General features: G+C 33.7%; 2 protein-coding genes and 1 long non-coding RNA gene across 4 annotated transcripts; all 3 read left to right on the top strand.

The window, feature by feature from the left end:
• The first annotated feature begins 2,186 nt into the window (after positions 1-2,186).
• LOC112036692 (uncharacterized calcium-binding protein At1g02270) lies at positions 2,187-7,093 on the top strand. 2 transcript variants are annotated; one of them, XM_024069521.2, is made up of 10 exons: positions 2,187-2,528; positions 2,641-2,745; positions 2,874-2,979; positions 3,926-4,146; positions 4,255-4,331; positions 4,463-4,577; positions 4,690-4,815; positions 5,796-5,906; positions 5,988-6,095; positions 6,561-7,093. In XM_024069521.2, exons 1-10 carry the CDS (start codon positions 2,388-2,390, stop codon positions 6,795-6,797), a joined length of 1,347 nt encoding a protein of 448 aa, XP_023925289.2. In that variant the 5' UTR covers positions 2,187-2,387; the 3' UTR covers positions 6,798-7,093. The 2 variants fall into 2 exon arrangements, with proteins under 2 accessions (XP_023925289.2, XP_023925290.2); XM_024069522.2 differs by having other exon boundaries at positions 6,564-7,093.
• A 3,109-nt stretch (positions 7,094-10,202) lies between these two features.
• LOC112036645 (uncharacterized) lies at positions 10,203-11,974 on the top strand. The gene is made up of 2 exons (XR_002885700.2): positions 10,203-10,920; positions 11,470-11,974. It is a non-coding gene; the product is annotated as an uncharacterized LOC112036645 (long non-coding RNA).
• Positions 11,975-17,159: 5,185 nt separating this feature from the next.
• LOC112036696 (NAC domain-containing protein 69) lies at positions 17,160-20,744 on the top strand. Its single transcript, XM_024069525.2, has 7 exons — positions 17,160-17,343; positions 17,573-17,792; positions 17,991-18,250; positions 19,113-19,247; positions 19,361-19,675; positions 19,998-20,300; positions 20,429-20,744. The coding sequence occupies exons 2-7, from the start codon at positions 17,609-17,611 to the stop codon at positions 20,723-20,725; spliced, it is 1,494 nt and encodes a 497-aa protein (XP_023925293.1). The 5' UTR covers positions 17,160-17,343; positions 17,573-17,608; the 3' UTR covers positions 20,726-20,744.
• Positions 20,745-22,310: the final 1,566 nt, after the last annotated feature.

Raw genomic sequence — 22,310 nt, forward strand, 5'->3', positions numbered from 1 at the left:
TTTTTGGTTCTTTGTTGTTAATTCAGTTGATGACCATTGGCTTCATAAAATTGTCACGGCCACGTGTAGCACAAACCAATAGACCACGTTATATTACAAAGATGTGCAGCAAAAGGAGACTAACTCAGCGGTCCCATGATGGGGAAAGTTAAACCCATCTGAGAAGGAGAAATATATATATATATATATATAATTATGTGTGTTTTTTTTTTTCTCCACCGCAAAAGATATGATTAGTATTTAACTATCACTTTAATACTAAATTTTAATTAAATTTGGAGCATGAAAAGACATGGAACAGTATAGACACTCCAAAGACACGGAGATTACAGTTAAATGAAACACCGGAGTCCCATCAAAAAAAGAAAGGCGAAAAGAGAGGGAAATGGCTATGTGGAAAAAAACTAAAGTTATTGAAATAAAGTAATGAACACAACAATATGCCATAACAACTTCACAATATTTCAATTAAAACGTTATAGTTAATATTGCTTAAAATTCTATTTAGGATGAACCATCTAAGACGTGAATCTTTAAAAAACTGAATAAAGAATGATATAAAATAACTTTTGAATCTTATACCAATATATATAGACTTTAGCTTACCTCTCCAATTCAGTTTGAATATAAACGAAAGAGATGACTAGCATTGTCACAAGTGACTAGGATTGAAAGATTGATTAGTATCGAACTATCACTTTAATCCAAAATCTTACGTAATTTTGGAATATGAAAAAATAGAACAATACACACTCCAAAGACATGGAGGTTAGTGGTTACCATTAGATTAAAACTGGAAAAAAAAAATCCGAAAAGAGAAGCAAAGGCAATATAGAAAAGAAGCTATGTTTTTTAAAAGAGTAATAAACACAACAAAATACCACAATAATTTCACAACATTCATCAATTAAAACAATAGCATTACAGTATTGAAAAATGTTTTTTTTTTTAGCTAAAGCTTAAATCCATAGAAAATTAGAAATGTAAGGTTTTAGTATTGCTAAATTTAGGGTCCTCCTCATATAACTAAATTGTCATAGTCAATTTTGCTTTAGAAGTCTACTTAGAATGACCTATCTAAAACGTGAATCTTAAAAAAAAAAAAAAAAACTGTATAAACTATAAAGAATGATATGAAAATAAGTTTTGATGCTTATCCCAATATATATAGAATTTAGCTTAACTCCCCAATTCGGTTTGGATATAAACGAATGAGATGACTAATAAGCTTCTCTTTGAGGATAACAACAAGTGACTAGGATTGAAAGTGAAATATTACATGTGCAGGCCAGTGACCAGAAACACAGAGAACCCACAAAAACCACAAACACAGGAGATGACCTAGTGGTAGGCTTAGTGGTAGGAAGTGATTGCTTCTTACAAGTTAATGAGTCGTGGGTTTGAATAATGATAGACTCTATTGTTACTCAAGTTGTCTCACACTATAACATAATATGAAGTTTAAATGGTGTGGGTGTGGAGATGTTCACCACTATTTACTAAGTAACAAATTGTGACAAAAGTAGTGAACCTAAATAAAAAGTACTAAGAATTTATCCCATCAACCAATGTTGTAAGAACAAAGTTTCTCTCCAAATTAGTTTGGAAGGAAATTTTTCAAACTTCTCATATATTTCTTTTTTGGATATGAATTTTGAAAATCTAATCGTTAAATTTTATATTTCTTATGTTCTTAACATGCATATCAAATTTCGTTCAAATTGAATGTTATTTACTATTTGATCGATTAACTTATTTTTTATATACAACTTTAGATAATAAACACTTGAAATTATAATATTTATTTGATGACATTATAATTAATTTTTAATCTTTTTGAAATTATATAAACATTAAGAATGTAATAAAAATATAAAATTTAACGATTAAATTTTTAAAATTCACATTTAATATACAACAATTTTTAACTATCCCATCGAAGTGTGAAAATCTAGTAAGTTTGGGGACCACAAATGGATAAAAAGAAGGCAAGATTTTCGTACAATTTTAGGATTTACCCATAGAATCAAATATGAAATATGAAATATCTCCCTCACTCACTCCCAGCTTTCCGCCGCTATCTCAATACGGAAACCGTGTGCGAGTCCTTTCGCTTTTTTTTCTTTTTTGAAATGGTCCTTCCGCTTTTTTGATGAGTGTGTGCGAGTCTTATATATACACAAACATCATACGTGCATTTATAGCTGTAAAAACTAAGAGCCATTTTCAAACTCATAAACATCACACATCCCATTTGCAAAAAAACAAATCAGACTTCCCAGACACAACCACCAATCTCTAGCTCTCTTTTCCTTTAAGCCTTCGTTTCATTCTCTTGCCAAGTAATCCATCCGCGCCAAAGAGATCTTTTGAAAATACAAAAAAAAATGGGTCTTGAATTAGCACCCAACTACATGTCTTTGTTGTCAATGCCAGAAACAGAACAAGAACAAGAACAAGAACAGGGTTGCTTATCATGCACCACTTTCAATATCCTGGCTCCCATTTACAAACGACTTGATCAACAGGTCTGAAAATTACTCACTCACTACTACTACTGCATCATCAATCAGTATCCCTCTTCTTGTAACAAGCTTCGCTGACTTTTTTTGTTTTGTTTTTTGGGTGGGTGTGGAACAGAATCAAGGTCTTCGAGAAAGTGAGTACAGGGCCATGTGGGTGAGCAGGAACCAAAGGATTTTGGATTGGTTGCTCTATAAATCTTCCTCCATCATCTGTCTTCAGGTGGGTATTCAATTCAGTATTCAACATTCACACACACCCTTTTGCTAGATTTCTTGTTGACCTTAAGCGGTCTATTTCAAGGTCCATGCCTAATTTTAGATTGTTGTGGTTTTTGCTCTATTGAGTAGGAGTTCTGGGTTGAAAGTGAAGAACTTGTGAATATGTACCAGCAGAGGCTAGGAGATGCAGGCTATATCACCTTCAATCTGGCAAGAACTAACAACCGTGGAGATGGTATTTCATTATTTTTTATAGCTTATATCATAACTTCGACTTTGTCCTGCAGCATTCTACCTGATGCAATATCCAATTTACTTCAATCAAAGTAGGTTTTTTTTTTTTTTTTTTTTTTTTTAATTTTTTTTTAAATTTTTTTTTAAGGTGTGGCTTGAATACACATTATTGAATGATTTTAGTCCTTTTGATGACATGGAGAACCTAAAAACTAACTTGTTTCACTTCTTAGTGATTAAAAGCAATCCATTTAAGTTTGTTAGGAACTAAAATTGATCGCTTTAAAGTTTTTTAGGGACTACAAACAATAACTTTGTTTGTTGGGGATTAAAAATGATTATTTTATACTTCAGGAACTAAAATTGCTCGTTGGCTAGAGTTTAGGGATCAACAGTGTGTTTTGGCCTAGTTTTTTTTCCTGGGTATAATCTTTGGTTCTTTTGATTTTGTTGAATAATTCAAACTTAAATTGATTTCTAACAAAAAATTGTAGCATATCTTTTTAGTTTCAGATTCTGCATGTTTCTTGCAAAATGATTAGATGGTTCAGTTAGTGGTTTTAGATTTTGGACTCATCCTTGTTGCACTTTTATCCAAGAATTTTAAGTGCATCTATCACAATTTTTTGAGTTGTATTGGCGGTTTTATAGCTCCCAAGTTTCCTTTGTCTTCCCCATCATTCTCATTAGCTGAACACAGACAACCTCAATTGTCACTATGTGGTCATATATATAAGATGTTTCAAATGTTTCTACATTAAGAATTGCTTGGGAGCATTTATAGGCTGATCATCAAGCTTTAAATTTGATTACATAAGTTCTAACTATTCTTACAACTATTCTAAGTTATCCACTTAATTAATGAGATTGTTATTATGATTTTAGTGAGCTTTTGTAAGTACTCCTTGTTGCTTAATGAATTGAGATATTGTATTCGCTCTGTACAGGTCTGCTGACTGCCATACATAAGGACTACTTAAGGGTTCTGAATTATCGAGAGTTGCTTTTTAATGACTGTGGAGACCGAGTTGCTCAGCTGCTTCATGTTCAGTCAGTTGTGCCTTTTCTCCCAAACCGAAAGGGAAACATTGGACAAGAAATGCTTATTGTGAACACTCACTTGCTATTTCCTCATGATTCAAGTCTCTCTCTAGTAAGATTGCATCAGGTATATATATTTCCCTTATTAACAAATATGTTCCTGATACCATGGATTTTCTTGCCAAACTAACTGTGCCATTGCTTATCTTGGGGTTTCATATTTGATTTCAAATAGGTTTACAAAATACTTCAATATTTGGAATCATATCAGAGAGAAAACAAGCTCAAACGAATTCCCATCATACTATGTGGGTGAGTATCTGTTTGCTTCTTTTTACAATTTTCCCCCTTACATTTGATGCTCCATGAGAAAGCTCTCTTACTCTTATATGGCCTCCAAGATGGATATCTTAAATTATGTACTCTTTGTTCTATTTTTGTAGTGATTGGAATGGAAGCAAGCGGGGGCACGTTTACAAGTTTCTTAGGTCACAGGGATTTGTATCATCATATGATGATGCCCATAAATATACTGACAGTGATGCAGATGCTCACAAGGTTTGTTGCCTTCAAGTTACAATTTTATTTTACTATTTTAGTGCCCTGGTATTTACTTGGCCAATCAATTTCTATATTTTTTTATGTCTATTTCTTTTTTAATGTCCTGCAGTGGGTTAGCCACCGCAATCATAGGGGAAACATCTGTGGTGTTGATTTCATTTGGCTTTGTAATCCTAACAAGTCACGCAAACCATTAATAACAAGTTGGGCCGAAGCAGTTTTCAGTATAATAAAGGTGAGTAATATTTATTATTTAGTAAAATATGGTTACATTTTCACTTCCCATTAATTGACAGTAGGGTAAATATGTATATTCTAAATGTTTCTTATGCCTATTTCCTGCCTGAAAGACAAATAACTTTAGATTGGGCAACAAAAAAGAAAGAAAAGGAAAAGATGTATAGAGTGAACATTTAACTTTCTCCACAATACCATATTTATGATTTTGAAACACTTAATTAAAGTAATTTCAGAATGGTATCTGCTGACTTCAGATTTTCCATATGCCATCCATCCACCAATAAGATCTAAAACTTATACATGGTATTGATTTCTCAGTAACAATTATTTTTTGTGTTCTTGAGCTCATTTTTCTCTAAAAGGCTTATCGATTCCCTGCTTTCAGGTGTGACATATAAGTGGTGTTATTCTTGAAAACTGGTGGCATCTTCTATCTTTACCACCCCTTGCCCCACTCCTTTTTCCTGTTCTTTGCAAATTTCAGCTTTACACGAGTAAATTTTGCCTTAAAAGCTGTTTTTAAGGCCTGTAGAATATTTGCTCTAGTCTTGGTTGGATTGAGCTGGTTTAGCTCCCCTGTTTGACTTGCAGATTTGGTAGAGTGGTACTTATTGTACAGCTCATTATTGAATGTGCAATAAGTGATCAATGCAACAAATATTATATATAACATGTATTTTGGTCATGACCATAGCCCAATATGTTTATGTCCAATTGTCCATAAGAATTGTGTGTGGAACATCAGCCCTGCTTGTTGTTGTTGAGAAGAGTCAAGTGATTGAATAAATACTCTCCAGTTTACAATTTTTGGACTTTTGTTACTCAGATGTGATTTAAACTAAGGGACGGGGAGCCAATTCTGGAAAATTGAGTTTGGAGAGTACACATGATATGGTTATCTTTGTTTGGCAAATACAGTTATAGAGCTTTCATCGTCTAATATGCAAAAATTTTCTTCTTTTTTTTGGTTTCCAGTATCTGCTTCGAAAAGCTTCCCTGGCTGAAGATGATGCATTTGCCTTTCTCAAGGGTGACAACCAGGGTGATTTTATTACATTTTCTGCTCTCCATGAAGCATTGCGCCAGGTACTTTATTTTATTAACTTTGACATATGAGATGTAAATTTTAGTTATAAAATAAACTCACTATGATCAAATGTTATACAGGTTAATTTAATTGGTCATCCTTTTGGACTGAGTTTCCAAGAGATGAAAAAGCTATGGGCCCAAGCAGACATCAACGGAGATGGTGTTATTGATTATGAAGAATTCAAGGTATCTTCAAGTCCTAAATTGTTGAATATGACCTAAATTTTCGGTCATTTAATTGCAGAAGCCATGTCCAGTCAAGAATCTGGCCTTACCAATCTATCGTTATCTGAAATCTGGATACAGGAATCTGGTTTTGTGAATTATATTAGATTACATCATTAATTCCAGATAGATATACTAAATAAGAAAAAGAAATGGTGAAACTTGTCTATTTTTTTTAAATTGTTAGGGTTTTGGCCAAGCTTGGACGTGTATCTAGACTTTGGCACATTTTGACTCTCTCTCTCTCTCTCTTTCAAACACACACACATACACTCACTTAACTGGCTAATTATATGATGTTCTTAGCTGATTCCTTAGCATGTAATAGCATCATACTTGTTTACTTAAGTATGCAATATATTGCACAATGGCATGCTCTTTACTGCCTTTGATTTTGAATAAAAATAATAACAAATTACATTGCAGCAGAAGATTTGGAATCCTAAATGGTTGGAGCAATCGGAGGAGTATCTTGAGACGATGATTGAAGAGCCTAAACAGGGCACCAACGAGGAAGCCATTGGTTTCAGGGTGAAGAATGCACTTCTCTTCCCCCGGGAAGCAGAGAAAGCAATGTGGCCTGAAAACTACTCTCTTTCTGATCATGCTTCGTTAAATGTTGTCTTTTCACCGTTAAGTCTTCAGTGTTTTTCAGCCCAATAATCATACCTAGGCACACATCTGTAGATGCGGCACTAGTGAAACCTAAGAACCTAACAATGAAGAGCACAATTAGAACACTGTAAATTGTAGAGGAACTTATATCTGCAGCCTATAGAAAATCTGCTGCTGGCTGCTCGTGTTCAGGTAGACCAAATTCTCTGGAAAGTTCTCTCTAACCAGTTTTGGTCGGCCGCAGCTAGTCTTTTCAGCCAGGACAGAAATTATGTAATATCACTTTTGATTTATAATGTGAAATGCTTAACCAGAAACAACTAATTCAATGGGTTAGACGAAAATCCTGACTTTTTAAGTTAATTCATATTAGTATAATAATGTATGATCCAATTCTGATGTGATGAGTGTCAAGTCCTTTCATTACCTGCATGACTTTGGGCCTATTAGTGGCAGGTAATTTTGAAACTACGTTAAAAGATAGGTAGGGTGCAAAGAATGTTGAGAAAGAATTGAAGTTGCAGGAATTGATTAACTCTGCTGCATTTTTTGAAACTGCTCCAAGGTTTGTTAAATGTCTTTTAAAAGTTTGGGCCGACCTTAATGGCATGTTTGGATGTTTAAAAAAGGAGGGGGAGTAGAGTAGAGGGAGGGAGAGTAATGTAATTACCTTGTTTGGAAGTTTTTTAAAGAATAAGAGGGAGGGGTTTGGAGGAGTTTGGAGGGGTTTGGACTCCCTCTAGCCCCTCAATTTTAATTCCCCCAAATTGGAGAGATTTGAAGAGGGAGTAGAGGACATAAACTATTGACCAAGTAAATTACCTAATTTATCCTTATTATATTAACAAAATTACACAAGGGGAAGGGCTAATTACTCCCTTCCCCTTTACTAATTTTAAAAACATCCAAATAAGGTGGAGGTGAATCATTCTCCTCTACTCTCCTCCCCACTACTCCCCTTTCCTCTACTCCCCTCTACTCTCCTCCCTCTCTAAATTTCCAAACAAGCCATAAAAGATTTCAAAGGGACTGCCTGTTAATATGATACAACTATACTTTAACATACTTTTACTTGCATTTGGATTAGCTTTTTCCTTAAAGTTGGTAAAAGGCACAATTGTGTTAAGGGGGAAAAAAAAAAGGAATAAAAGAAACTTTAAAAACTATACATGAAAAATAAGTTAATTCCATTAAAAAAAAAAAAACAAATAAACTAATAAGTTAACGGAAAGAAAGTTCATCCAAACATATTTTGTTCTAGTAATAATCTACCAAATTTCTAGCTTAAATCCACTGAGCTTAGTCGTAATAATTATCTAGCTCATCTTTTGTGGCAGATAGGGAACTCCAAAATAATGGAGTAGATCCTCTCAATGACATAATTAATTTTTAGTAACAACTAACATGATAATGTATTTCTTGTCTCCCATATTATTGGTCTTTTATTTTATTTTGGGACATCCAAAAAAAAATCATTTTTTTTTATCAATAAGCATAATATTAATAATTTTCTTTAACATTTTTTTTTTTTTAACGATTCCTTTGTTTCAATGGAAAATGGAGATTTGAATTTGGACATTTTTGTTTAAAATACTAGGATGTGTTAATTGAGTTACAAAACTATTAGCATAATTTTATCAACTTATCATTTGCTTTATTGGAAAAATCAATACTCTTTTTTACTTGAGTTTCAATTAAATATGATAGTTTTGAAAATTTACATTTATTTTGTTTTATTGTTTTTTTAAAAAAATGCATAAACAATGTTATCGTAAAAAGTTGGTTGGTTTTCTTGAATATAACTAACAATGTAGGATAGAAGGAGTATATATTTCATTAAAATATTACCTCAAATTTATTTAAAAACTAATGTTGTCCCTATTTTTTTCCAAGAAGCAGATGAATCTCTTTCTTTATTTATTTTTTCTTTTTTTTCTTTTTTTTTGAGAGAGAGAGAGAGAGAGAGATGAATATCTTTTAAGCATACTTTTTTTTATGCATCATAAATTAAGCTACCTTAAGAAAATGATGATAAATGAGACTTATTTAGGATAAAGTACTGATTAAGTTCCCCCTCAAAAAAAAGTACTAATTAAGTTTACCATAAAATAAATATATACTCTTTATAGGTAACTTAGACACTTAATAGAGTAAGTATCTAGTCATTATTATATTCTTAATGATATGGGACAACATTTATAGGAGATTTTTTTTTTTTTTTTTATTTCTTTATTTCCTAGCTAATTGATTACATGAGGAAGGATAAGAGGTTTTTTTTTTTTTTTTTTTTTAAGGAATTGGAAGATAAGAGTTGAATGAGTGGTTTTGATTGTTCGGTATATTTTTTGAAGATAATATTTGCTAGTGGGGAACGTAACAAACCACCAAAAATAAGGAAGAAAGTTTATAAAACAAAAAAAAAAAAAAAAAAAAAAAATCACAATAATTGATGTAGCAAATTATAAGTGATAAATAAAAAAGTGATATTTGTGATTGGTCAAATAAGAGACTTGGTTTAGGTCCAGTGCATCTAGTGTATTGAACCCAGTCAAATGGCGACACATATCTAAAAGTGAATATATGTAATTATCTAAACGGATCCAGTACTACTTGACACTAGACTTTAACCTGATTCTCAAATAAAAATTAATAAAAACTTGTGAACGGTTATAAAAAATATATATATTATTAAATTTTTTGTGTTCGTTAGGCGAAAAGATCATTGAACATAGGCTGACTGGTATCAAGATGGAAAATGAGGGGCAATGAGATAATGGGGTCAAAGCTTAGGCAGCAAGTTAAGGTCCCACCGAATATTTCCAAGACAAATTCAAAGGAAATTATTACTACTTGTTAACGAAGTTAAGAATGTTGTCGGACTGACACCTCATCCATAAATAGGAGCCCAACCAACTTTTTTATTTTAGAGGGGCCATAGTAAAAGGCATAATTGATTTGAATTTATAATTGGCCTGGGTATATTCGATGTGCAATTGAGAGGTCACTAAGAATGTTATGGGCAAGCCGGTAGGCAAATTTTGTTACATACTCTTTGTTATATTCTCGTATACATTCTCGGTAAAATCGTATTTTTAAATCATTATTTCAATTATAATCAAAATTTAAAACATAATTTTCCAATTATACCCGAAATCGTGTTGAAAACATAATTTCAACTGATGTAGCATAGGGTGTCCTGTACACAAGATGCATGAACTACTGACAGCTACATGGTTAAAGAAAAATGTTCTTTCACGTTAGTTTTACGTTCAATTTTTCACAAGCGAATCTATAATTGACTCGAGAATGTCTATTTTTTAAATATCAACATTTTTACACATGAAAATGGTTAGTGAAATTTTGGGTGCGAGAGGCAAAAAAAGAAAAAAAAAAAAAAAGGAATCAAAACAAGCTAAGAAATGGGATCCACAGACAGGAGCAGTACGGCCGATCCAAAACTGTCTAACTCTCAAGTCAATGCAATAGTTACTAATATTTCATTTCTCTTCTCTGCCAACTCCTGCTTCTTCTAAACTATAAATTTTCACATCCAACCAGAGATAACACCTAGGCCATAGCTCTTTATTGCTTGCTACTACTCTCTTTGCCTTCTTTTTATATTTTCTCTTCTTTTTAATGAAAGTTGAAGTTTACTAGAGATGACAAACATGACATGAATGAAATCAATGCCGGTGGGATTTATGATAGCAGTATTGCCAAACGAAGTTAACCATATCATGTTCATATGTATATGATATGGTTAACTTTGTTTGGCAAATACTGCAATCATAAATCCCACCGGCATTGATTTCATCCTGTCATGCTTGTCACCTCTCGTAAACTTCAACTTTCATTAAAAAAGAAAGAGAAAATATAAAAAGGAAACAAAAAACCCCAACAACAAGAGGAAGGAACAGCAATAGTTAGCAAAGAGAGTAGCTAGTAATAAAGAGCTATGTGTTATGTCTGGTTGGATGTGAAAATTTTAGCTACTTAGCTTCCTATATGAGATGTAAATTTCAGTTAAAAGATAGATTCACTATGATCAGATGATCTTATACAGGCTAATCTATTTGGTCTTCCTTATGGACTGAGTTTCCAAGGGATGAAAAATCTATTGGCCCAAGCAGACATCAATGGAGATGGTGTCGTTGATAATGAAGAATTCAAGGTATCTTCAAGCCTTAAGTTGTTGAATACGCCCTTAAATTTTCAGTCATTTAATTGCAGAAGCCTTGTCCAGTCAAGAATCTGGCCTTCCAAATATATTATTCTCTGAAATCCGGATACAAGAATCTGGTTGTGTGAAATTATATTAGATTACATCATTAGTTCAAGATAGATAACACTAAATAAGAAAAATAAGTGGTGAAACTTGTTAGTTGTTAACAACATAACAAATTTTGGGATCTTATTATTATCATTATTATTATTTAACTTCTCTATTTCTTAAAGATTGTTATGTGATTTTACACATCTGTGTTAACTAGGAGTATTGTTAGTGTTTTGGCCAAGCTTGGGCAAGTATCTAGACTCTGGCACATCTGAATTCTCTTTAACTCACAAACACACACACACACACACACACACAGAGGCTATTATATGATGTTTTTAGCTGATTCCTTATCAATTAATAGCATCATATTTGTTTATCAGTATGCAATGACATGCTCTTTACTGCCTTTGATTTTGAATAAAATAATAACAACATACTTTGCAGCAGAAGATTTGGAATCCTAAATGGCCAGGGCAAACAGAGGAGTATTATGAGACAACTATAGAAGACCCTAAACAGGGCACCAACGAAGAAAACATTGGTTTCAGGGTGAAGAATTCAGTTCTCTTCCACTGGGAAGTGGAGAAAGAACTGTGGCCTGAAAACTACTCTCTTTTTGTGATTATGCTCCACAAATTGTTGTCTTTTCGCCTTTATTCGGTATTTTTCAGTCCAATAATCATACCCTAACATACAACTGTAGATAGAACAATGAAGAGCACAATTAGAACAATGTAAGTCTTTGAGGAACTTATATCTACAACCTATTGTAAATCCTCTTCTGGCTGCTCGTGTTTGGGTAGACCAAAGTTCTGTAACCAGTTTGGTCAGCCTCTGCCAATCTTTTCAGGCCAACACAGTAATTATGTATCAGATTTGATTTATAATGTAAAATGTTTAACCAGAAACAACTAGTTCAAGGGATTTGAAAATCCTGACTTTTAAGTATGACTTAATTCATATTAGTATAATGTATAATCCTTGTGTGATAAGTGTTAAGTCCATTTCATTACCTGCGTGATTTTGGACCTATTTGTGGCAGGTGGTTTTGAAACTTATAGATAGGGTGTAAAGAATGTTGAGAAGGAGTTAGAATCGCAGGCATTGATCAAGTCTGCTGCATTTCTTGAAACTGCTCTAGGGTTTGTTAAATATATCTTTTGAGATGTGGCCTAGCTTAAAAGATTTTGAAGGGAAGCCTGGTTGGTAAACATTTTACATGCGTTTGGATTAGTTTTTTTTTGAAAGTTGGTAAAAGCACAATTGTGTTTAAAAAGAAAAAAAAAATGTAAAACTTTAAAAGCTATACATAAGAAAATAAGTTAATTCTATAAAATAAAAATATATAAAATAAAATAAAACTAATTATTTAACAGGAAAAATTTAATCTGAACATATTTTGGTGCAGTAATTGTAAGGACATCGGGTTGGTGCCCGTTGTTGTTGGGTTGGGCCCGACCCAGTAACACTGAATGTGGCAGGTTGGAAACAAATGGAGAAGGTACTCCAAATGGTATAAATAATTTTTAGTAACAAATAACGTGATTGTGTATTCATTGTCTCCCCATATTGGTGTTCTTATATTTTATCGTGGGATGTCCCAATTTTTTTTTTTTTTAAGAAACCAATGAACACACTATTAATAATTTTCTCAACTTATCATTTACATTATCAAAAAGCCAATACTCTTTTTTATTTGAGTTTAAATTTAAGATGGTAGTTTTTGAAATTTTAGACTTTTTTGTTTTAAAAAATGCATTAATTAATCAATATAAGCAATATAAGCATAGCATTTCAATTCATTTGGTTCATTTTTGTCCGCTTGAGTCTCCTTACAAATGATTCATCCTCTAAAATAGTTCAAACGGTACTGAATGGATGGAAGTGGACTAATTCTATCCATTTAGTCTACTTTGGTCCATTTTGGTCTAATTCTGTCCCTATTGGTCCATTTCGGACCATTTCAGTATATTCAGTCCAATTCAATCCACGTCGGTCCATTTTGGTCTACTAAGGTCTTTTTAGTCCATTTTAGTCTATTTCGGTCCATTTGATTCACTTTTGCCAACTCCAGTCCATTTGGGTCCACTTCACCCCTTTAGGTTCATTTTAGTCCACCTCAGTCCATCCAAGATAACAAAAATTATTATTATTATTTTTCGGTCCATTGTTATTATCTTTCTTTATGTTCTTTCCCCCTCCCCCCCTTAGTTAACATTAATCTATTAGTTTTTGAGTGAATTATTTAATTTTATTGTATTGATGTGATAGAATTTGAATTTAAAGTCCAATTGAGGTTTTTTTACCCCTAAAGGGGTGAGAAATTTGAAGATTTATGATATTAAGTTTAGTATCATAATTTAAAATTTTGCGATGTATAAGTTGTTCAACAAATAATGATAAACATTCATTTATAAATAAATTTATATTCTTCTCCATTCTCTAACAAAAAATGATCATATATGTTTTTTTAGGGACACAATTTGCAGCCCAAGCCCAAAGATGAATAGGGTGGTGGCCCAGTGAGCTAAATACAATAAATTTGTAAAGAGTGGGTTAAAGAGTTAGACCTTAATGAAGTTAATAACGGCTAGTATAGATCTAGAAGATGATCAAGCAAAAACAGGACACATTGGACTGAATAAATTCACCGTCCGAGGAGATAATTTGGAGTATAAATCAATATAACTGTTTACAAGTACAACTTTGATTGCTACGGTATTTCTTTCTTCTTTTTTCCGATCCCCATTTCTTGGAAGGTTTCTCACATTATATAGTTCTTCTCAAGCCATTTTATTCCTACACTTGTTAATCATCTAAACCTTCACTTGAGTGCATGTTCCATCAAATGCCTTTTTTGGCCTTCTGTGAATTGTAGTAGTTGAGACTACACTGTTCAGGGGTTTTCTCCACATAAATGCGGTCAGGAAAATAGCTGCAATGCATTTAATGTGGTAGTAGCAGCTTTTCTTTTAGATATTTCTGAATTCTTATCACTCCTATACAGGCATGAAACTCATCCTTATCGTGGAAATCTCCTGGTAGGTTACCTAGGTTGTTGGAATATAGACTCGAATTGTATTTATCGTGTCCTTATCGTGGAAACCTCCTGGTAGGTCACCTAGGTTGCTGGAATATAGACTCGAATTGTATATATCGTGTCCGAGGAGGAGTCACTTCTCAGACCGTTCTCCATCTGTTCCTTCTTTATAAGGCTTTAAACTAGGGGTCTCTCTCAATCACTTACCCTTTCTCAGATACACCCACGTCCCCAGATAAGGCCCAAGGCCCAATACCCAAATTTGGGCCTTTATCCTTACAGTTTTCTTATAAGTACTCAAAATAGTTAATATGACAAACTAAGGCTGCACAAAACAAGCTCTTTATGGTGATGACCCTGTTGTGTGGTTGGAAGAAGTACTAAACTTTAAGACCTGCAACTATTGTTCTTTTAAATTGTTGAATTATCTAAATATAACTAACAATATAGGACCGGAGAGAGTATTTATTTTATTAAAAGATTGCCTCAAATTGATTGTAGAAACCAATGTTGTCCCTATATTTTTCCAAGAAGGAGATGAAAATCTTTAAAGGATGAATTTTTTCAAAATGGATCATGGATTCATTAAGCTAGTTTAAGAAAACAATAAATAAGAGCCATTTAGGAAAAGTCTTAAGTTTACCTCCAAAGAAATATCATAAACTCTTATAGGTAGTTTAGATACTCAATAAAGTTATTATCTAATTATATTCTTTATTATAAAGCCATAAAGGACAACATTTATAGGAGATATTTTTCTAAGTTTCTTTTCTTTTTCTTTTTTTTCTTTTTTTTTTTTTATTCCTAGTAAATTGATGATTTGAGGAAGGATAAGAATCGAACGAGTGGCTTTGATTGTTTAATACATCTTTTGAGGAGAATATATGAAAGTGCGGAACATAACAAACCACCAAAAAGAAGGCCAAAAGATCATAGAACATAGGTTTGTTTGGTTTCGTAAAGGTAAAATGAGAGGCTATGAGATGGGCACAAAGCTTAGGCAGCAAGTTAAGGTCCACCGAATATTTCCAAGACAATTTCAAAGGAAATTATTACTACTACTTGTTAAAGAAAGTGATGTTATTAATTTAAATTTTTAATTTTTTTTACAGAGTTAAGAAAGAGATGTTATTGAAAGTCTGACACATCATCCATAAAGTAAGAGCCCAACCAAAAATTGTATTTTAGGCCGGTCATAGTAAAAGGCAGAAATTGATATAAATTTTGGGAGATCGCTACAAGATTGTATAAAACTAATCTTGCTTAAAGGTTTTTTTTTTTTTTTTTTTTTTTGAGGGGGAATCTTACTTAAAGTTTAGTTGGCAAAAACTTTAAGTTTTTAGCTTTTAAATTTAACAAAACTACCTTTGTCTTAAAATTGTTAGCTTTTTGTCATATATTTTAATATTCTTAAAATTACTAAAAACTATAATTTTTTTATATTATATCTAGCAAATAAATTACCAAAAAAGAAACCCAAATAGACAATTATAAATGCTGAAAATCAATTTTACCCTAATCATCACCTAGCTTAACATAGTTATACTATAATCACATGTCATGACAAACTTTGCTTACAGTAATAAAATTATCACTTTGTTTGGACATCATGAGCAATATATATTAGAATAATGTTAGAGATATAAACTATTTCACTAAATTTTTTACAAACTGTTGATGTGGTAGGTGATTTTAGTAGATAAAAAAGTGATACTAATTGTAGGTTTAGGTGAAAACCTATAAAAGGTCTAGATGAAAAAATGTTGTAAAATAGTTTGTGACTGTAACATTACTTTATATATTATAAAAAGAGCAATATATATTACTTTATTTTATTAAATTAAATTTATTTTTGTGTGAATTATGACATTTCAATTTGTGAAATTTATACAATAAAATTGATAGTATTTTTAATATCACTTTTTTCCCCCAAAAACAAAAAGAGAATAGAAATATAATCTATCCTACTGTTTTTGTTCCACTTTTTATGTCAAATTGTTTTTTCTTCCACCCTGTTTTAAACTATAGTTATTTTATAAGAAAAAGGGAAAAATAGTGGCAGGTTATTATTGTATTTTAAACCATTGTTATCTTTATAAGAGAAAAAAAAAGTGATAACTTGTGATTGTTAGTGTGCGTTTGACAATCGATTAAAAACTAATTTTTTGTTTAAATTATCTATTGTTCGCAAGTTCTATACTACTTTTTGTTTTAACTTTATTTTAAATAATTTAGCTTTTCAGTATTTATAAAAAGAAATGATTAACTTTTACTTTTTTATTTATTTTTACATTATGCAATAAACTATCAAAAAGAAACTATGGATGCTTGAGGACTGAGGAGAAAGTTGTAGGGTCAAAATATTGGACCGAGGGCCAAAGAGGAATAGGAAGGGTTATGGCATTAATTTGGGCACGACAATGGACACGAGCCTAAGGAGCAATGACGCCCGAAGGAAGGAGACGGATCTGCTGTAACGTCTTATGGTGTTTTACGAAGTGGGTTGCAAACTGAAGGAGGTAGAAGTTAGTGGCAGACAAGGAGCCTTCCGGCTGGAGCTGCTTGTCGTGTCCATATTAAATGATGTACACCAGCTTTATCAGCCGCATTAATAAAGAAGTGACCTGAACAGAGCTGCCCACAGCTACGCCAGATACTACTACCACCTACTCCAGATGTAGAGGGTGATAGGTGTTGAAAAGGGGTGAAGATCAGGTAGAGATGGACGGAGAAGATATGAAGGGGAAGAGCTATAAGGAGGAATGGGATTCTTTGGGGGAGATTTTTTTGGCCTCATTGGGAGGCCCTGTGTAAAGTTGTTCACTCATCTAGTTCTGAATATAAACTGGATTTTTCCTAAAAACTATCCTCGGGCAGAACCCTTGCTTGTTATTCTATTCCCTCTCTTACAAATTTTATTGGCGTGGATCAAGTTTGACGAATTCAGTCCATTACTTTAAGTGGGCTAGTGAGCAAATATTTTTGGGCCCACACAGAAACAATTACCGAATCAAATGTACATAATAAAATGAACCAAACATAGTTCAGCACCCTTAACCAAATGTACCTGTACAATTATTATGTACTCCACAGAAAACCAAGAAATCTAGAACATTCCCAAATGCAAGTCCAGATTCCATACGCGGTATGTACGGAAGGACAATGGAGAAGTAAGACACGGCTAAGAAAATAGAAATGGGATCCACACCCGCACAGTACAGGAGCACTGTCATAGACCAATCCAAAACTGTCTCAATCTTTGTCAGACTCAGAGCTTGGTAATAGCTTCTAAACTAAGCTGAAGACTTACTCGCAAGTCAAGTCAATGGCCGTCACTCTAATTATTTCATTACTCTCAAAACACAGTCTCTTCTCTGCTCACTCCTGCTTCTTCCAATCTAAATTTTTCCAGTTCAAACCAGACAATAACACATAGCTCTTAATTACTTGTTTCTATCTTTTGCTAATTATTGTTGTTGTTGGGGTTCTTTGTTTCTTTTTTTATAGTTTCTTTGCTTTAACGAAAGTTGAAGTTTACGAGAGATGACAAGCATGACATATTCTGAAACTGGATTGGATTCAATACCGGTGGGATATAGATTCTACCCAACCGATGAAGAATTGGTTAGCTACTATCTGAGGCTCAAAATGCAAGGCGACAAGGAATACGAAGTCCGAGCCATCGGTGAAGTTAATATCTGCAAATACGAGCCTTGCGAATTACCCGGTACTCACTTATCTTACTGACCCAAGTGCCAAAAATTAATCTTTTTTACTTAACTTGTTGCAATCCACTCTGTTCTCGCTAAGCTCGATAGTATTAGTTATTCAATTTTCAAGTTAAGAATTAGTCTTAATGTGTTTCATCAAAGTTTGAGGTTTTGTAATGAATTAAAGGTCTTGTCTCTTGTGTATGGTTGTGCAGGGTTATCAGTGGTCAAGCCAGTTGACCATGAATGGTTCTTCTTTTGTGCCCGGGAAATCAACCGATCCCGAGCAAACAGGGCGACCAAGAGAGGCTACTGGAAATCCACCGGGAGGGATAGGAATATCAGGGTTAAAGGAACCAACAATGTGATTGGTACAAAGAAGACTTTGGTGTTCCATGAAGGTCGTGTTCCAAATGGGCGCAGGACCTCTTGGCTTATACATGAGTATCAGCCAGCTACCTTTCCTCCTCACCAGGTTAATCTTCATGTTATGCTCTTATCCAATTTTTTTTTTACTAATTGCTATACATCTCTCTCTTTGGATGAAGATTGATGCTGTTGAATTTATGAATTTGTATTAAGGTTATGGTAAGAATACATTTCCTTGCTTTTATACACGTTTGATTGTGTTTGGACTATGCTGCAATTAATGTCATTGTACCTATGAATATCATTCATATTTTGCTAGTATCCATTCAGTGTCCATTTTTTTTCAAATTTGATTGAGGCAATCTGATTTGACCTTGAGTAATTGTGTCCTTGAATTGTGCTTTAAGCATTTAATGAATTACGCCTAAATTAGAATCTTGGTTTTAGTTAAGACTTGTTTGTTTAGCCAAGAAAAAATTAGTAAGCATTGCAAGACAAATTTGTTTAACTGGTGGAATCGCATGCTCTGGACCTGTCTGCAGCTAGAACTAGAAGATTGCTCTATCTATGAAAAATAATTAGTGAAGTTGTATTTTCACATCAGGCACTTGCTAATCACATTCATACACTTGCCTTTGCATAACTATTGTGCATTACCATGAAGTTCAACGCTTCTTTGCTAAGATTTTCTCATTGAAACCAACATACTTTGTTTCATCATTATTGTTTGCAAGAAAAAATTGCAAACTTTGTTTTTATCTCTGAAAGCTAGCCTTTCTTAAACAGATAAAGTATATTTCTAGTACTTGATGCCTAATGTCATCCTAGACAGTCACTGACACAATTAGAAGAGCTTACATGCTTATGATGTTGATGTTTGAAATTTTTATTGTACTTTTTTCTTTTTTCTGAAACTTCTGTTATTTACCACCACCAAGTGATATCAGTTCATTCTCCAACTTGTGCAGAAAGCTTTTGTCCTCTGCCGCTTATTTAAAAAAGCAGATGTGAGGACTAATGGGGCTCCCTGTCATGATGGTGATGTAAGCAGCTATGCTGCTTCTGATTTTGAAGGTCAGGTGCCAGGGCATACAATTCCAGAGGTAAGAAGGAGCTTGCCTTATGCTGAAATTATTTCATACTTCCAATATCAACTTCTTCATGTAAACCTTGGGAAGCATTTTTGGAACTGATGCCTTCTTGTTTATGATTTTAGATTCACGAATTCAATCAGGTAGATGCAGGCCTGGCATCAGTCCATCAACATCAGCGACAGGATTATGACATCGCTTCCTCATTGCAGTTAGAAGAATACAATCAGCAAGAACCTCCAGATCTGGATCCCACATTACCTGATGACTTTGATTATGATGTAATGAAATATCTGTCTGATGATAATGAACAGGAAGAGTATACCTTAGAAGCAGTCAGGCAATCCAATGATTCCAGGGCACCAGATTCACCGATAACGATATACTATGATGGTGGTGGACTATGCAGTGATTCGGACACTGACACAGCCCAAGCACCGGTAAATATATATTCTCCAATACCTGCTGTTGAAGGATATATCTTTAATAGCTTGTGAATCACAAATCTCTATAGCAGAATATTACTAGGAGCGTTGTAATAATATGAATCTCATATTACTACAATGTCATGTAATATTCTCCTATAGATCTTTGAGTCTTTGGGTAGAATGAAAATTTTGAGCTCTGTTGATATTTTGCAACAGTCAGTACCTATACTTTGCCACATTTCTGGCAGTGTAGTCTTTCAGAACAACTTTTTTGGACCTTCTTGTTTATGATGCTTGGAAATTTAAATTTCGTGTTCATTTCTATATGTTACAGCACCAGCAAATGCATATGATTAACAGTGGAACTGCATCCTTGTCTAACCGTGGCCAGTACAAAGAAAAAAGAAATGGTGTCGTTCTTGATGATTTCTTGGGACTTGATTCTTCTCCTGTCAACTCAGCTGCATATATCCCTTGTGTGCGCAGCACTCAATCACAGGGTCTACGATCTCCTCAAAGCATAGGAGCCTTTAGTCTTCAATATCAACAAAGTTCCCACCACTCTGAAGTACAGAGAGCTGCTCCTAGAAAATTCCAACTGCAGAGTAGCAGTCTTAAAGTAGAATCCCTTGAGAAGGTGAGAGAATTGAGCTGCAGCAGAACATAAATGGATTATTGTCTCTACTGATATTGTCTTAAATGGAAGAAAAAACTTCAGGACGTATATGATATTATGTTTTGACTCCATAGGATTTCATTTTGCAGGCCAAAGATGCTTCAAGGCTCAGTATTACTACTAATCTGCCCCAGAAAGAAAGATCCATTATCGAATCTGACAAAGAGCAGAAAATGGCTCAAGGCACCAATGCAGATAATAGTCCTAAGTCGAAAAAGGTTAGGTCAGCGGGCAGTGATCGGAAGGGTTCCCTCATTTTCCAAGAGACATCTCAACAAGGCCATGAATCTAGTCCGCCCTCAGTGTATTTTGTCAAATTTCTTATAGGTATAATTTTGTTTTTGGTCTTTATTCGGGAAATGCTGCTATATGGGAACTGGTACTAAACTTCGTAAAAAAAAAAAATTTGGTCCTTCGGAGCTCACTTATAAAAAATTGAAAGAATAAGATAAAATCATTGTCCATTTCACCTATATATTACAATTCTGATGGGTTATGCTTTGCTACATTTCGATCACAAGAAGACATACAGTGCCCAGATGTATGCGTATATCTATGGCATGTGTATAGTGTCAGTGTTTCATTTTTCATTTTGTAAATATGGCTTGATTGTACTAATGTCATATTTTTACTTGAGGTTTGAGGATTTTGTGAACATTAATGTTGAATGGAAAATTTTATAAATGGTTTTTGTTATGATTAGATTTGTATTATACATGTGGTTTGGAAATTATTGCTGCAATTTTTCACTTCATGTTTGTGCTATATTGGTTTCTAAATCTAATGGCTTAAAATCAGAACAGGGATATGCTATTGAACAGTAGAGACATTTGATTGACTTGGCTGTATTTTCTGTTTCATGATCATTTTGTTGATTAGCAATTGATGCCACATTCTACCTAAAGCTTCCATGACCAGGATATAAAGGCTTTCAGCTGCTCCTACCCTTTCCAAATTTTTGTTAGCTAACAATCAGAAATTGGTCTCTTTGTGAATCTTGCTTCCATTCCAAGATTTTACATGGTTCCCTACGCCTATAGTTTTCTATGGTTTGCCGACTTTCTAGGTGGTTGTGGGGTTCAGTCAGCGTGCTAAAAGTCTAAAACTCTCTCTCTCTCTCTCTCTCTCTCTCTCTCTCTCTCTCTCTCTCTCTCTCATTTTGGTGACTGACTGAAGCTATTGGACAACTCTCCTAGTGAAGGATTCAGCTATAAGATGCATCTATCTGTCACTTAACCAAAGCCTTCTAAACAAGGCGGTGCTCCTCCCTAAGAAGGAAAATTCCCGGCTAGTTCTCCCTAAAATCGTGATTTCTGTTTCCTGCTTATCTACAATATATCTAATACCTTATATTTTAACATATTAAAGCGAACGCTAAGAGATTGTTCGATTTTGAAAGAAAAACACTAAAATTATTACAAATTAATTAGCAACAAACAATGAATGTAATAGGCTTTAAGCCCCTGAATCTACCTCCCACCTTGGGCAATTGGGTTTGGCAGACACAAACCACACATTATGTTAAGTATTTCGTTTGGCCTCTGTCTTCGTAACAATGCCCCTGTTTATGAAATACTGAGCTCCAGAGGTAGTATCACCGGTATGCACCATTTGCAATAACAAAATAGAATCTATAGGACATGTCCTTGGTGACTGTCCATTTGCAATAGACTTCTAGGAAAAGATGACTATTCCACTTACTACTTTTTGCTCTTTTTCTTTACATTGGGTTGGAGGGACAGGCTCAAATTTTATTGCACTAAATCTGTGCTTGTTATGAATACATAGGTATTTGGAATTTATGGTTACATAGGAATCTCTAACCCTTTCAAACAAGAAATTGTCTACAAAAAGGAATGGAATTTTTAAAAATAACCATCAATCCTTCTACTAGGTTGAATTGTTCCTCTATAGCAGTTAATTGGGCTAAACCCACTCCTAGGTGGGTTCAGCTCAAGATCTATGGCTCAT

The sequence above is a fragment of the Quercus suber genome, unplaced genomic scaffold (genome assembly GCF_002906115.3).
Source record: "Quercus suber isolate HL8 unplaced genomic scaffold, Cork oak 2.0 scaffold_351, whole genome shotgun sequence".
NCBI classification, from domain to species: Eukaryota; Viridiplantae; Streptophyta; class Magnoliopsida; order Fagales; family Fagaceae; genus Quercus; species Quercus suber.